This window comes from Pelophylax lessonae, assembly GCF_965119305.1.
Source record: "Pelophylax lessonae genome assembly, chromosome: 7".
Taxonomy (NCBI): Eukaryota; Metazoa; Chordata; class Amphibia; order Anura; family Ranidae; genus Pelophylax; species Pelophylax lessonae.
In genome coordinates, this window is record NC_138774.1 from 277,644,340 (window position 1) to 277,660,805 (window position 16,466).

Consider the following 16,466-nt stretch of genomic DNA (forward strand, 5'->3'; position numbering starts at 1 on the left):
GGTCTTATATAGACAGGTGTGTGGCTTTCCTAATCAAGTCCAATCAGTATAATCAAACACAGCTGGACTCAAATGAAGGTGTAGAACCATCTCAAGGATGATCAGAAGAAATGGAAAGCACCTGAGTTAAATATATGAGTGTCACAGCAAAGGGTCTGAATACTTAGGACCATGTGATATTTCAGTTTTTCTTTTTTTAATAAATCTGCAACAATGTCAACAATTCTGTGTTTTTCTGTCAGTATGGGGTGCTATGTGTACATTCATGAGGAAGAAGAATGAACTTAAATGATTTTAGCAAATGGCTGCAATATAACAAAGAGTTAAAAATTTAAGGGGGTCTGAATACTTTCCGTACCCACTGTATAAAGAGCACTACTCATAGCACTGCTTTATATTCAGAGGAGAAGCACTCTGCTGACTTAGGAGTACTGCTGCTTTATATTCAGAGGAGTAGCACTCTGCTGCTTTATATTCAGAGGAGTAGCACTCTACTGACTTACGAGTACTCCTGCTTTATATTCAGAGGAGTAGCACTCTGCTGCTTTATATTCAGAGGAGTAGCACTCTACTGACTTATGAGTACAACTGCTTTATATTCAGAGGAGTAGCACTCTGCTGCTTTATATTCAGAAGAGTAGCACTCTGCTGCTTTATATTCAGAGGACTTACTGACTTATGAGTACAGCTGCTTTATATTTAGAGGAGTAGCACTCTACGGACTTATGAGTACAACTGCTTTATATTCAGAGGAGTAGCACTCTACTGCTTTATATTCAGAGGAGTAGCACTCTGCTGCTTTATATTCAGAAGAGTAGCACTCTGCTGCTTTATATTCAGAAGAGTAGCACTCTGCTGCTTTATATTCAGAGGACTTACTGACTTATGAGTACAGCTGCTTTATATTTAGAGGAGTAGCACTCTACGGACTTATGAGTACAACTGCTTTATATTCAGAGGAGTAGCACTCTACTGCTTTATATTCAGAGGAGTAGCACTCTATACTGACCTATGAGTACAGCTGCTTTATATTCAGAGGAGTAGCACTCTACTGACTTCCAAGTACTACTGCTTTATAAATCAGCCCCGTACTGTTTAATGCAATTCTCTGCAGAGTGCATAGTAAGGGGTAAAGACATAACCCATGGTTAGTTGCGCATCAAAGTATTTATTGTAGCTCCTTCCTAGCTTTGCAGAGTAATCTTTTAGTTAAGATTCATGTAAAACATAAAACAAGAGTCATTACTTTGGTCATTGCTAGCCAGCCCGTGTCTCAGCTTCTATCTTCTGCTCCCCGTGTAAACTGGCCACCTCATGAGGCAGTGTGATGGTTTGTCGTATGGCTATCTCTGGGCCTCCTCCATAAATAGTGTACAGGTAATTCCACGTTTCTTCAGAGATTTGGCCATAATCAGCACCTGGAAAAGGCAAGAAAAGCAGATCAGATGAGGACTAGAATCCATGAAATATCACTTATGCCTTCCATTAATAGAAGAGGGCCAGTGCTTAATACTGTAGCCATGCAGCACTGGTGCATTGAGCTCATTTACCACCAGAGACACTATCTTCATAGGTCTGAATGTTCTCTACATGTTTGTTTGAACTTCTTTTGATTGCTCATTTCTCTTAAACAGTAGATGAATGTCCTTCTACCCAAATTCCCCGCATTAAATTCGCATTACATGCAAGTGTGCTCTGCTCGCAATGGATCCGGTTTTTACACAGGTCCGGTGTGGCCGCGGTCTGCATTCTGAGCGTCTTTGGGTTTAATTCAGGTGTGCAAAGATTAGTCTTAGTGTGTGTGTGTCTGTAAATAGTGTACAGGTAAATATTTTTGGTGCTTGCGCCTCCCTGGAGACATTACCATGTCACATGGTAGTGACATTAAAATGTACAACCTTAAACCTTTGATAAATCGACTCCTTATAAATGGGAAACAGACTTAGGATCTTCATATACTAACTCACAATGGCAAGTGGCCCTTAAATCCATCTATAAAACCTCACACTGTATAAATCACTGGGAATTATCTAAAAAAATTTGCCTATGGTGGTATCTCACCCACTTACGTATCTCCAGGCTCCTACCCTCTTCTTCGCCTTTGTGCTAGAGGGAGTGTGGGGAGGTTGGACATCTCTGTTTTGGACCTGTAAGAGCCTCACGGGCTCTTGGAGGAACGTTTTCCGACTTGTATCAGAGATCATGGGCATCCTTACTCCACCAGACCCAGGGCATTAAATTTTGAATCTTGGTATCGACAAATTTACCCCCTTTGGACCTACTATTGTTACCCATATACAGTCAGGTCCATAAATATTGGGACATGGACACAATTCTAATCTTTTTGGCTCTATACCCCACCACAATGGATTTGAAATTAAACAAACAAGATGTGCTTTAACTGCAGACTTTCAGCTTTAATTTGAGTGTATTTACAGCCAAATCAGGTGAAAGGTGTAGGAATTACAACAGTTTGTATATGTGCCTCCCACTTTTTAAGGGACCAAAAGTAATGGGACAATTGGTTTCTCAGCTGTTCCATGGCCAGGTGTGCGTTATTCCCTCATTATCCCATTTACAAGGAGCAGATAAAAGGTCCAGAGTTAATTTCAAGTGTGCTATTTGCATTTGGAATCTGTTGCTGTCAACTCTCAATATGAGATCCAAAGAGCTGTCACTATCAGTGAAGCAAACTATCATTAGGCTGAAAAAAACAAAACAAACCCATCAGAGAGATAGCAAAAACATTAGGTGTGGCCAAATCAACTGTTTGGAACATCCTTAAAAAGAAAGAACGCACCGGTGAGCTCAGCAACACCAAAAGACCCAGAAGACCACGGAAAACAACTGTCGTGGATGACCGAAGAATTCTTTCCCTGGTGAAGAAATCACCCTTCACAACAGTTGGCCAGATCAAGATCACTCTCCAGGAGGTAGGTGTATGTGTGTCAAAGTCAACAATCAAGAGAAGACTTCACCAGAGTGAATACAGAGGGTTCACCACAAGATGTAAACCATTGGTGAGACTCAAAAACAGGAAGGCCAGATTAGAGTTTGCCAAACACCTAAAAAAGCCTTCACAGTTCTGGAACAACATCCTATGGACAGATGAGACCAAGATCAACTTGTACCAGAGTGATGGGAAGAGAAGAGTATAGAGAAGGAAAGGAACTGCTCATGATCCAAAGCGTACCACCTCATCAGTGAAGCATGGTGGTGGTAGTGTCATGGCGTGGGCATGTATGGCTGCCAATGGAACTGGTTCTCTTGTATTTATTGATGATGTGACTGCTGACAAAAGCAGCAGGATGAATTCTGAAGTGTTTCTGGGAATATTATCTGTTCATATTCAGCCAAATGCTTCAGAACTCATTGGACAGCGCTTCACAGCGCAGATGGACAATGACCCGAAGCATACTGCGAAAGCAACCAAAGAGTTTTTTAAGGGAAAGAAGTGGAATGTTATGCAATGGCCAAGTCAATCACCTGACCTGAATCCGATTTGAGCATGCATTTCACTTGCTGAAGACAAAACTGAAGGGAAAATGCACCAAGAACAAGCAGGAACTGAAGACTGTAGTAGAGGCCTGGCAGAGCATCACCAGGGATGAAACCCAGCCTCTGGTGATGTCTATGCGTTCCAGACTTCAGGCTGTAATTGACTGCAAAGGATTTGCAACCAAGTTTTAAAAAGTGAAAGTTTGATTTATGATTGTTAATCTGTCCCATTATTTTTGATCCCTTAAAAAGTGGGAGGCACATATACAAACTGTTGTAATTCCTACACCGTTCACCTGATTTGGATGTAAATACCCTCAAATTAAAGCTGAAAGTCTGCAGTTAAGGCACATCTTGTTTGTTTCATTTCAAATCCATTGTGGTGGTGTATAGAGCCAAAAAGATTAGAATTGTGTCGATGTCCCAATATTTATGGACCTGACTGTACTACTGGCGGCTAGACTCATTATAGCAAGGAGGTGGAAGGTGCCCATTGCCCCAAACCCTGGGGAAGTTGTAGAGCTTGTTCGTATACACTTTAAATTTGAATACATGATAGTTACTAGGCAAGGGACTAGGAAAAGTTTTGACTCTCACTGGAAGCTATGGACGGATAGATTCCAGCTTAACCCCCCTGGTGGTATTCCCGAGTGTGGCTCGCGGGTTAAGTTTCAGTACCAAAAGCGGTAACCCCGAGCTACACTTGGGATTACCCCAGAATGTTACTCATCTTCCCTGCGATCCCCCGGCGTCCTCACACTCTCTCCCCGCTCTGTGCACGGCCGATTGCCGGCACTTGCCTTCTGGTTCCCTCCCTGTGAGCGTTGCGACGCAGGGGGGTGGAACCGGCAGCAAATTCAAAAGTGTAAATACACTAAATGAGATGATACAAAGCTGTGATACTAACAAGTTACACTGTATCATGCCATTTCACCACAGGATTTCACCTGGTGACTTTTCCAGTGCCCTGCCTGTGCTTTTCCAGTGCTTTGTGCCTGGAAAATAGAGAACGACCATGGCGTCCAAAAAAAAGTTTTTTTTTTTTGCACAAAAGCGCTTTTAGATTAACTGGAAAACAGCGACGGCGAAACGGAGTTACTTGAAGAACTGAGCGATAGCGATTGGTGGGAAAATTCGTCATCAGGTACGGAAAGTGAGGACAGCGACGATTTTGATGTCTCTTTCTGGCACATAGCTTGTGCAATTTGGGAAGTTTATCAAATGATTCTTCAGAATTTCCAATGGAGCGATGTGCCAGAAAGAGACATCAGAATCGTCGCTGTCCTCACTATCCATACCAGATGACCAATTTCCCACCAATCGCTATCGCTCAGTTCTTCAAGTAACTCTGTTTCGCTGTCGCTGTTTTCCAGTTCGTCTAAAAGCACTTTTGCGCAAAAAAAAACGCTTTTTGGACGCCATGGTCGGTCTCTATTTTCCAGGCACAAAGCACTGGAAAAGCACAGGCAGGGCACTGGAAAAGTCACCAGGTGAAATCCTGTGGTGAAATGGGATGATACAGTGTAATCCGTTAGAATCACAGCTTTGTATCATCTCATTTGGTGTATTTACATTTTTGAATTTGCCCCTGGTTTCACCGCCCTGTTTTGCAACGCTTGCAGGGAAGGGAACCGGAAGACAGGTACCGGAAATCGGCCGTGCACACAGCGGGAGGACGGCGGGGAAGGATGGCGGGGAAGGACAGCGGGAAGGATGGCGGGGCAGGACAGCTGGAGGACGGCGGGGAAGGACGGCAGGGGAGGACAGCGGGGGATCGCAGGGGAAGGTGAGTTTTAAAATGTAAAACAATTTCCATGCAAAACAATTTACCGCTTTTAGAAATCGGGACATAATCAGACCGCCAGGGAGGTTAACTGACAGATACTACCACTGAACTTATGGTATTAGTAGCCGGACACAGAGGTCTATAAATGTCTCCCTTCTTCTCCCCGTTCTGTCTTTTCCCTTTTTTTTTTTTTAATTTATTTTCCCCTTTCTATGTTCAACATGCCGGACATTGCCCAACCATTTGCATGTGTACTTTGTGCCCAACCATTTGCATGTGTACTTTGTGCCCAACCATTTGCATGTGTACTTTGTTCATGTTGACTGCACCCACTTATAGTTTCATGCAATGTTTTATTGTTACTGTTGGAATGACTTTGTATTGTTCCCTTTTAAAACTAATAAAAAGAAATGTACAACCTTAAGATACAAGGACTGATTTGACTGACCCCTATTACTTTGTACAGTGCAGCAAAATCTATAGGAACATAATGAATGCAACAAGAATGGGATCTAGGCCCCTATGATACAGTGATGCTCTGATTGTCATATGAAGGTTATATATGGCCTCTATATCATTTGCTTGGATATTTGTGAATATCGTTTGAAACTATTAAAACAAAACAAGAATGAGATGAGCAATATTCTCCTGCTGCTCTCCAGAGAAGATCCTGTCTACATGAGCGGGTTAGGCTTTCCTGCCTTGCAGGTCCGTCTCCAGGGAGGCGCAAGCACCAAAAATATTTATTAGGGCAATAAAAACTGGTAAAAATGGATACTCGCAAGAATGCAACTTGTAAGAGTCAATACACGTGCTCCAATTACATATAGGTTGTGCATACTCCAATTACACCCTGCTATGGTATTATCTTGGCACCATATAGGGTAAGGTGAGGTAGGGGCTATATTTACTGATATAGTCCTTTTGGACCATATTTTGAGGTTGGCTGCAGCCAATTTCTTGTCCATAAGCGCGGAATTTTCTATCTTCATTTTCTTGGCACCATAGCTGGGTGTATTTGGAGTATGTGCATCCTTCACTGTATGGCATCTTGTGATGTATTGGCTCTTACAAGCTGCATTCTCGTGAGTATCCATTTCTACTACCTTAAAATATATTTTTGGTAATGCACTAGGTCATGGGTGCTAAAGCTAAAATCCCACGTACATAAGTATTCACAGCCTTTGCTCAATACTTTGGTGAAGAACCAATTACAGCCTCAAGTCCTTTTGAGTATGATTCTACAAACCTGGCACATCTAGTTTTGGGCAGTTTCTCCCATTCTTCTTTGCAGGACCTCTCAAGCTCCATCAGGTTGGATGGGAAGGGTCGGTGCACAGCCATTTTTAGATCTCTTCAGAGATGTTTAATTTGGTTCTATTCTGGGCTCTGGCTGGGCCACTCAAGGACATTCACAGAGTTGTCCTGTAGTGACTCCTTTGTTATCTTGGCTGTGTGCTTAGGGTCGTTGCCTTGCTGGAAGATGAACCTTTGCCCCAGTCTGAGGTCCAGAGCGCTCTGGAGCAGGTTTTCATCAAGGATGTCTCTGTACATTGCTGCATTCATCTTTCTCTCGATCCTGACTAGTCTCCCAGTTGCTGCTGCTGAAAAGCATCCCCACAGTATGATGCTGCCACCACCATGCTTCACTGTAGGGATGGTATTGGCCAGGTGAAGAGGGGTGCCTGGTTTCCTCCAGACATGACGCTTGCCATTCAGGCCACAGAGTTCAATCTTTGTTTCATTAGACCAGAGAATTTTGTTTCTCAGAATCCTTCAGGTGCCTTTTGGCAAACTCCGGGTGGCTGTCATCTGCCTTTTACTGAGGAGTGGCTTCCGTCTGGCCACTCTACCATACAGGCCTGATTGGTGGAGTGCTGCAGAGATGGTTGTTCTTCTGGACGGTTCTCCTCTTTCCACAGAGAAACACTGGAGCTCTGTCAGAGTGACCATCGGGTTCTTGGTCACCTCCCTGACTAAGGCCCTTCTCCCACGATTGCTCAGTTTGGCCGGGTGGCCCGCTCTAGGAAGAGTCCTTGTGGTTCCAAACTTCTTCCAGTTAAGGATGATGGAGGCCACTGTGCTCATTGGGACCTTCAATGCTGCAGAAATGTTTCTGTACCCTTCCCCAGATCCGTACCTCCATACAATCCTGTCTCTGAGATCTACAGACAATTCCTTGGACTTCATGGCTCGGTTTGTGCTTTGACATGCACTGGTAACTGTTGGACCTTATATAGACAGGTGTGTGCCTTTCCAAATCATGTCCAATCAACTGAATTTACCACAGGTGGACTCCAATCAAGTTGAAGAAACATCTCAAGGATGATCAGAGGAAACAGGATGCACCTGAGCCCAATTTTGAGTGTCATGGCAAAGGCCGTGAATACTTATCTACATGGGATTTTTTATTTTTAATACATTTGCAAAGATTTTCCAACAAACTTCTATAATGTTGTCATTATGGGGGATTGTTTGTAGAATTTTGAGGAAATTAATGAATTTAATCCATTTTGGAAAAAGGCTGTAACATAACAAAATGTGGAAAAAGTTAAGAGCTGTGAATACTTTCCAGATGCACTGTATATTTATCTAGCTGGCCAAGTCGCCCAAAGATCTATCGGACAGGTCAGGTAAGCACAAATACGATTATTGCGCTCACTAGCCTGTGACACATTCAGCCACAAAAAAAAAATAACTCTGGATCTAGCTAAAGATCAGATTATTAGTGACAAATGAAGCTAAATGAATACCCAATGCCCCTTTTATAAAGCATCTATTAAAGCAGATAACAGACAGCCAGGGATTTGACATCCTAAAAAGCGATTTCCTGCCTGTGTGCTGACAGCATGACTTCCAAATAGAAACAGAGGACATTCCTATTGCACTGACAGGTTTTGTTACTCATTCATATCATTAATTATTTTTCCTATTTATTTGGGAAACATCACACCTACATAAGGTTCTATAAAAGTTCTCATCTAGTATTTCCTGGGATAAAAAAAAAAGTAGTAGTTACCCCTCTACTGACTTTTGGTTGTTTCCCATTTGAGTGTTGAGCACTGGTTCCATTTGGGGAGTGTGCAGTCGTTATTGGGCTAACACTGGTTCTATTTGGGGAGTGTGCGGTTGTTATTGGGCTAGCAATGATTCCATTTGGGAGTGTGCGGTTGTTATTGGCCTAGCACTGGTTCCATTTGGGGAGTGTGCGGCCGTTATTGGGCTAGCACTGGTTTAATTTGTGGAGTGAACGGTCGTTATTGGGCTAGCACTGGTTTCATTTGAGGAGTGTGCGGCCGTTATTGGGCTAGCACTGGTTCCATTTGGGGAGTGTGCGGCCGTTATTGGGCTAGCACTGGTTCAATTTGGGGAGTGTGCAGCCGTTATTGGGCTAACACTGGTTCTATTTGGGGAGTGTGCGGTTGTTATTGGGCTAGCACTGGTTTAATTTGTGGAGTGAACGGTCGTTATTGGGCTACCACTGGTTTCATTTGAGGAGTGTGCGGCCGTTATTGGGCTAGCACTGGTTCCATTTGGGAAGTGTGCGGCCGTTATTGGGCTAGCACTGGTTCAATTTGGGGAGTGTGCAGCCGTTATTGCGCTAACACTGGTTCTATTTGGGGAGTGTGCGGTTGTTATTGGGCTAGCAATGATTCCATTTGGGAGTGTGCGGTTGTTATTGGCCTAGCACTGGTTCCATTTGGGGAGTGTGCGGCCGTTATTGGGCTAGCACTGGTTTAATTTGTGGAGTGAACGGTCGTTATTGGGCTAGCACTGGTTCCATTTGAGGAGTGTGCGGCCGTTATTGGGCTAGCACTGGTTCAATTTGGGGAGTGTGCAGCCGTTATTGGGCTAACACTGGTTCTATTTGGGGAGTGTGCGGTTGTTATTGGGCTAGCACTGGTTTAATTTGTGGAGTGAACGGTCGTTATTGGGCTAGCACTGGTTTCATTTGAGGAGTGTGCGGCCGTTATTGGGCTAGCACTGGTTCCATTTGGGAAGTGTGCGGCCGTTATTGGGCTAGCACTGGTTCAATTTGGGGAGTGTGCAGCCGTTATTGGGCTAACACTGGTTCTATTTGGGGAGTGTGCGGTTGTTATTGGGCTAGCACTGGTTTCATTTGTGGAGTGAACGGTCGTTATTGGGCTAGCACTAGTTTCATTTGAGGAGTGTGCTGTCATTATTGGGCTTGCACTGGTTCCATTTGGGGAGTGTGCGGCCGTTATTGGGCTAGCACTGGATCCATTTGTGGAGTGTGCGTTCCTTATTGGGCTAACACTGGTTCCATTTGGGGAGTGTGCGGTCGTTATTGGGCTAGCACTGGTTCCATCTGGGGAGTGTGCGGCCGTTATTGGGCTAACACTGGTTCCATTTGGGAAGTGTGCAGCCGTTATTGGGCTAGCACTGGTTCTATTTGGGGAGTGTGCGGCTGTTATTGGGCTAGCACTGGTTCCATTTGGGGAGTGTGCGGTCGTTATTGGGCTAGCAATGATTCCATTTGGGAGTGTGCGGACGTTATTGGGCTAGCACTGGTTCTATTTGGGGAGTGTGCGGCTGTTATTGGGCTAGCACTGGTTCCATTTGGGGAGTGTGCGGTCGTTATTGGGCTAGCAATGATTCCATTTGGGGAGTGTGCGGCTGTTATTGGGCTAGCAATGATTCCATTTGGGGAGTGTGCGGTCGTTATTGGGCTTGCACTGGTTCCATTTGGGGAGTGTGCGGCTGTTATTGGGCTAGCAATGATTCCATTTGGGGAGTGTGCGGACGATATTGGGCTAGCTCTGGTTTCATTTGTGGAGTGAAAGGTCGTTATTGGGCTAGCATTGGTTCAATTTGGGGAGTGTGCGGTCGTTATTTGGCTAGCACTGGTTCCATTTTGGGAGTGTGCGGCTGTTATTGGGCTAGCACTGGTTCCATTTGGGGAGTGTGCAGCAGTTATTGGGCTAGTACTAGTTTTATTTGGGGAGTGAATGGTCGTTATTGGGCTAGCACTGGTTCCATTTGGGGAGTGTGTGGTGGTTATTGGGCTAGCACTGGTTTCACTTGGGGAGTGTGCGGTCGTTATTGGGCTAGCATTGGTTTAATTTGGGGAGTGTGCGGCTGTTATTGGGCTAGCACTGGTTCCATTTGGGGAGTTTGTGGTTGTTATTGGGCTAGCACTGGTTTCATTTGGGGAGTGTGCGGTTGTGATTGGGCTAACACTGGTTCCCTCTGGGGAGTTTGCAGATGTTATTGGGCTAGCACTGGTTTCATTTGGGGAGTGAGTGGCCGTTATTGGGCTAGCACTAGTTTCACTTGGGGAGTGCGCGGTCATTATTGGGCTAGCACTGGTTCCATTTGGGGAGTGTGCGGGCATTATTGGGCTAGCACTAGTTTCATTTGTGGAGTGTGCGTTCGTTATTGGGCTAGCACTGGTTCAATTTGTGGAGTGTGCGGCCGTTATTGGGCTAGCACTGTCTCCATTTGAGGAGTGTGCGGCCGTTATTGGGCTAGCACTGTCTCCATTTGGGGAGTGTGCGGGCATTATTGGGCTAGCACTAGTTTCATTTGTGGAGTGTGCGTTCATATTGGGCTAGCACTGTCTCCATTTGAGGAGTGAGTGGCCGTTATTGGGCTAGCACTAGTTTCACTTGGGGAGTGCGCGGCCGTTATTGGGCTAGCACTGGTTCCATTTGGGGAGTTTGAGGCTGTTATTGGGCTAGCACTGGTTCCATTTGAGGAGTGTGCGGCTGTTATTGGACTAGCACTGGTTCAATTTGGGGAGTGTGCGGCCGTTATTGGGCTAGCACTGTCTCCATTTGAGGAGTGTGCGGCCGTTATTGGGCTAGCACTGGTTTCATTTGGGAAGTGTGTGGCCGTTATTGGGCTTGCACTGGTTCCATTTGGGGAGTGTGCGGTCGTTATTGGGCTTGCACTGGTTCCATTTGGAGAGTGTGTGGTCGTTACTGGGCTAACACTGGTTCCATTTGGGGAGTGTGCGGCCGTTATTGGGCTAGCACTGTCTCCATTTGAGGAGTGTGCGGCCGTTATTGGGCTAGCACTGTCTCCATTTGGGGAGTGTGCGGGCATTATTGGGCTAGCACTAGTTTCATTTGTGGAGTGTGCGTTTGTTATTGGGGCTAGCACTGGTTTCATTTGGGGAGTGTGCAGCCGTTATTGGGCTAGCACTGTCTCCATTTGAGGAGTGTGCGGCCGTTATTGGGCTAGCACTGTCTCCATTTGGGGAGTGTGCGGGCATTATTGGGCTAGCACTGGTTCCATTTGGGGAGTGTGCGGGCATTATTGGGCTAGCACTGGTTTCATTTGTGGAGTGTGCGTTCGTTATTGGGCTAGCACTGGTTCCATTTGGGGAGTGTGCGGGCATTATTGGGCTTGCACTGGTTCCATTTGAGGAGTGTGCGGCCGTTATTGGGCTAGCACTGTCTCCATTTGGGGAGTGTGCGGGCATTATTGGGCTAGCACTGGTTCCATTTGGGGAGTGTGCGGGCATTATTGGGCTAGCACTGGTTTCATTTGAGGAGTGTGCGGCCGTTATTGGGCTAGCACTGGTTCCATTTGGGGAGTGTGCGGGCATTATTGGGCTAGCACTGGTTTAATTTGTGGAGTGTGCGTTCATTATTGGGCTTGCACTGGTTCCATTTGAGGAGTGTGAGGCCGTTATTGGGCTAGCACTGGTTCCATTTGAGGAGTGTGCGACCGTTATTGGACTAGCACTGGTTCAATTTGGGGAGTGTGCGGCCGTTATTGGGCTAGCACTGTCTCCATTTGAGGAGTGTGCGGCCGTTATTGGGCTAGCACTGGTTCCATTTGAGGAGTGTGAGGCCGTTATTGGGCTAGCACTGGTTCCATTTGAGGAGTGTGAGGCCGTTTATTGGGCTAGCACTGGTTCCATTTGGGGAGTGTGCGGTCGTGATTGGGCTAGCACTGGTTCCATTTGAGGAGTGTGAGGCCGTGATTGGGCTAACACTGGTTCCATTTGGGGAGTGTGCGGCCGTTATTGGGCTAGCACTGGTTCCATTTGAGGAGTGTGAGGCCGTTATTGGGCTAGCCCTGGTTCCATTTGGGGAGTGTGCGGTCGTTATTGGGCTAGCACTGGTTCCATTTGGGGAGTGTGCGGCCGTTATTGGGCTAGCCCTGGTTCCATTTGGGGAGTGTGCGGCCGTTATTGGGCTAGCCCTGGTTCCATTTGGGGAGTGTGCGGTCGTTATTGGGCTAGCACTAGTTCCATTTGGGAAGTGTGCGTTCGTTATTGGGCTAGCACTGGTTCCATTTGGGGAGTGCACGGTTGTTATTGGGCTAGCACTGGTTCAATTTGGGGAGTGTGCGGTCGTTATTTGGCTAGCACTGGTTCCATTTGGGGAGTGTGCGGTCGTTATTGGGCTAACACTGGTTCCATTTGGGGAGTGTGCGGTTGCTATTGGGCTAGCACTGGTTCCATTTGGGGAGTGTGCGGTCGTTATTGGGCTAGCACTGGTTCCATTTGGGGAGTGTGAGGCCGTTATTGGGCTAGCACTGGTTCAATTTGGGGAGTGTGCGGCCGTTATTGGGCTAGTACTGGTTCCATTTGGGGAGTGTGCGGTCGTTATTGGGCTAGCCCTGGTTCCATTTGAGGAGTGTGCGGTCGTTATTGGGCTAGCACTGGTTCCATTTGGGGAGTGTGCGGTCGTTATTGGGCTAGCACTGGTTCCATTTGGGGAGTGTGCGGTCGTTATTGGGCTAGCACTGGTTCCATTTGGGGAGTGTGCGTTCGTTATTGGGCTAGCACTGGTTCCATTTGGGGAGTGTGCAGCCGTTATTGGGCTATCATGGTAGTGTTGTGAGATGTAATTCATTTTTAGGGTTAAATATATACCTTTATCTTTATACCTATATTTATTTTCATATCATGGTTCCGTTAATGCCCAATTGCGGTGTAGCTCCTCCGTTTCTACACATTGGGATTTGTGGTTTTTTGATGATGATGATATCTGGACAGCGGAATTGTTATGATCGTCCGTTGTTCCTTTTGTTTGATTATTTGTTCCCATATCCCTTCTGATGTACATAAGGCGGTCCATGTGATGTATCTACATCACGCATCATGAATGTGAAAGGTATTGTGGCTTTAACATGTATTTTGTGTATCATAAAATCTTTCATTCATGTATGTTTGTATGCTACTAAGTTGCAGAAAGTCTACATATATATATATTATTTGTTTTCTCTGTTTTTTTTTCTCTTTTTTTCTTGTTTTTTTTTTCTTACATGCATTTTTATTTGCATATTTTATTAGTATTTTGTCGATAATTTTCTTGTCTCTTGTTCATGTATGATACTTTTTGCACTATTTTTGGCTATTGTGTGATTATGTTCTTTATACTGGGAGCATGGAATGGTCACGCAATTAGTTGGCAATTGAAAACACATGGTGGTTCGAGGTGTGGTTTTTCCTCGAGCCCACGCCTTAAATAGCATGTGTTTTTGCTATATTGATGTTGTGAACAAGCACGGTGTGTTGTGTGAAACGTTAACCTGACCTCTGTCTGTCTAAACTGATGATGACTAAGGCTGGATACACACTATACAACTTTTGCTGTCAGATTTCCTTTAGATTTACCTTCAGCTATGTAGTACAAGGGCCTGCCACATTGCATACCAATTGAAAGTGTTTAGATTTGACCTCATATTATATGGTTTTGGTAAATCTAAAGGAAAAAATCTAAAGACAATTGTATAGTGTGTATGGCCCATAAGGCTCCTTTCACACGGGCGGTGCGCCCAACGGAGTCCGTTCTGCTCAGCGGGGGATCGATCTGCCGATCCCCGCTGAGCAGGCGGATGAAAGCTCCATCTCTGCTCTGTGTGCAGAGACGGAGCTGTCAGATCCCTGCTCTCCTCTATGGGGAAATCGGATGAGAACGGACCGCCTGTCCATTCTCATCGGATCCTATCCGATTTGATCGTCCAGACGGATGGAAAATAGGGCTTCCATCCGTCTGGTTTTCACGGACAGGATCGGATCGGAGAGCAGCGGGTGTCAGCAGAAATGTCTCCGCTGACATCCGCCGCTCCATAGGGCTGCATGGAGCATCCGATCCGGTCTGCCTGAAAAAACTGACAGGCAGATCGGATCAGAAAGCCCGTGTGAAAGGGGCCTTGGGGCTCTTTCACACAGCCCGCCTGTCCGACGGACTCCGTTTACCTCAGCGGGGGATCGATCCGCCAATCCCCCGCTGAGCAGGAGGATGACAGCTGTTCTCTGCGCTGTGTGCGGAGACACAGCTATCAGTTCCCCATGCATCTCTATGGGGGAATCAGATGGGAACGGACCGTCGGTCCATTCTCATCCAATCCCATGCAATCCGATCCACTGGACGGATGGAAAATAGGGTTTCCATCCGTCCAGATTTGACGGATCGGATGTCAGCGGACATGTCTCCGCTGACATCCGATGCCCCATAGGGATGCATGGGGGGACCGTAGATCCGCCAAAAAAACTGTCAGGCGGACCGTTTGTGAAAGGGGCCTTAAGGAACTTCATAATCTTATCTCAGCTGTGGAGAGCAGCCGTATCTTTTTCTGGTATCTGCACTATGAGAGATACCTATTACACTGTGCGAGCAAAACATATTATAGTTCACACATGACATAGAGGAGCAGCCAACCACTGGTCCTAATACAGGCACAGTGACCTGTAATCATTACATGATTATTTCAGATGTAATGGTATATAATCAGGTGTATTGGTATATAATCAGGTGTAATGGTATATAATCAGACGTATTGGTATATAATCAGACGTAATGGTATATAACCAGACGTATTGGTATATAATCAGATGTAATGGTATATAATCAGAGACAGCTATCAGGAATCGGATAGCCAATGTACACTCTCACCTTGCTTGGGCTGCACAAATCCTCCGCTCTTTGTCAATGCCACCTTACTGTTGTCTATTGGACCTGGAGGGTCTAGGAGAAAAAGAAGGAACATCAATGAGAGAGACACAAAAAAAATCTTCTTACTAGGTAAAGCTGGATACACACTATATAACTTTTATGGTTAGATTTCCTTTAGATTTACCTTTACTGTGTAGTACAAGGACCTGCCTGACTGCATACAAATTGAAAGTGTTTAGATTTGACCTCATGTTATATGGTTTTGGTAAATCTAAAGGGAAAAATCTAAAGACAATTGTATAGTGTGTATGGCCCTTTAGGGTTGCCAAAAATGGCCTGCAAAACTGGAGAGAGGACGTACCTGTTTATTTAGGGTGCAGGGACGTACGTACCCGGCCCCATGCTCCAGGGGGCTCATGCGGGCCCCCATGTATAGCAAGATAGGAAGGAGCGATGGGATTGGCAGCATGTAGAGGACCCGATTCCTCCATGTAGTCGCTGAATGCCGGCTTCTCCTCCTCTACCTCCCATAGACGTTCAGCAGCTGCAGGGGGGAAATGGAAGGCATCGGTTCCTCTGCATGCCACTCCTGCCAGTGCCACCACCTCCTTATTACTGTCCTGTTGACCCAGGCTCCTGTGTGTGCCCCCCCCCCCCCCCCGCAGCACTGCCAAGTTATCCTTTCCCACCCTCTGCTGCGGGGGATCTGTCAGGATGGAGAGCGGAGAAAGGCCAGTAAATGTGTCATTTACCGGCCCCTTCCTTGTCTAGTGTCAGTGATCCATACCGATCACTGACTGTTTTATTCATTCATAGCTGAGGCATAGTAAATTCCCTATGCTTCAGATTATGAGTGAGCGGGAAGCTCTGTACAGAGCTATTCCTGTTCATTCATTCTGTGCAGCTTGATGCTGCAGAGAAAGGGACTGATGATTCTGTTCTCAGTCCCTTTCTCTCCCTTAAAAGTGAGACCTCTGGGGTCTCTTTAGATCCCTGATATTTCACCACAGCCCCCCAACAGGGATCCCCCAAAAAAATATGTATAAAATAATAAAAGATAAAATTCTAAACAACAAAAAAACAAAAATAAAAAAAACTACCAGTGGCGGAACTACAAGGGTTCGCAAAGGTCGCACTTGCGACTGGGCTCTGGCGTTCCTGCCACAGTGGGGTTACCCCAAGACAGCAGGAAGGTGGCCCACTGCTGGACCGTGATAAAGAATCCCACGATGGGAGGATCAGTGGGAAGGGCCCCCGGTCAGGGACGAGGGGGGCCCTTTATGGTTTCTTGCACCAGGGCCTTA

The 16,466-nt window shown here is 46.0% G+C and overlaps 1 protein-coding gene across 1 annotated transcript in view; it reads right to left on the minus strand.

The window, feature by feature from the left end:
• The window catches only part of USP20 (ubiquitin specific peptidase 20), a 99,284-nt gene that overhangs the window by 4,157 nt on the left and 78,661 nt on the right, over nucleotides 1-16,466 (minus strand). The window contains exons 24-25 of the mRNA XM_082263109.1: nucleotides 15,163-15,234; nucleotides 1,247-1,418 (exon numbers count right to left, since the gene is read on the minus strand). Coding sequence (XP_082119235.1) covers nucleotides 1,258-1,418; nucleotides 15,163-15,234 — 233 coding nt within the window. The 3' untranslated portion in view covers nucleotides 1,247-1,257. The remainder of the gene's footprint in view (nucleotides 1-1,246; nucleotides 1,419-15,162; nucleotides 15,235-16,466) is intronic.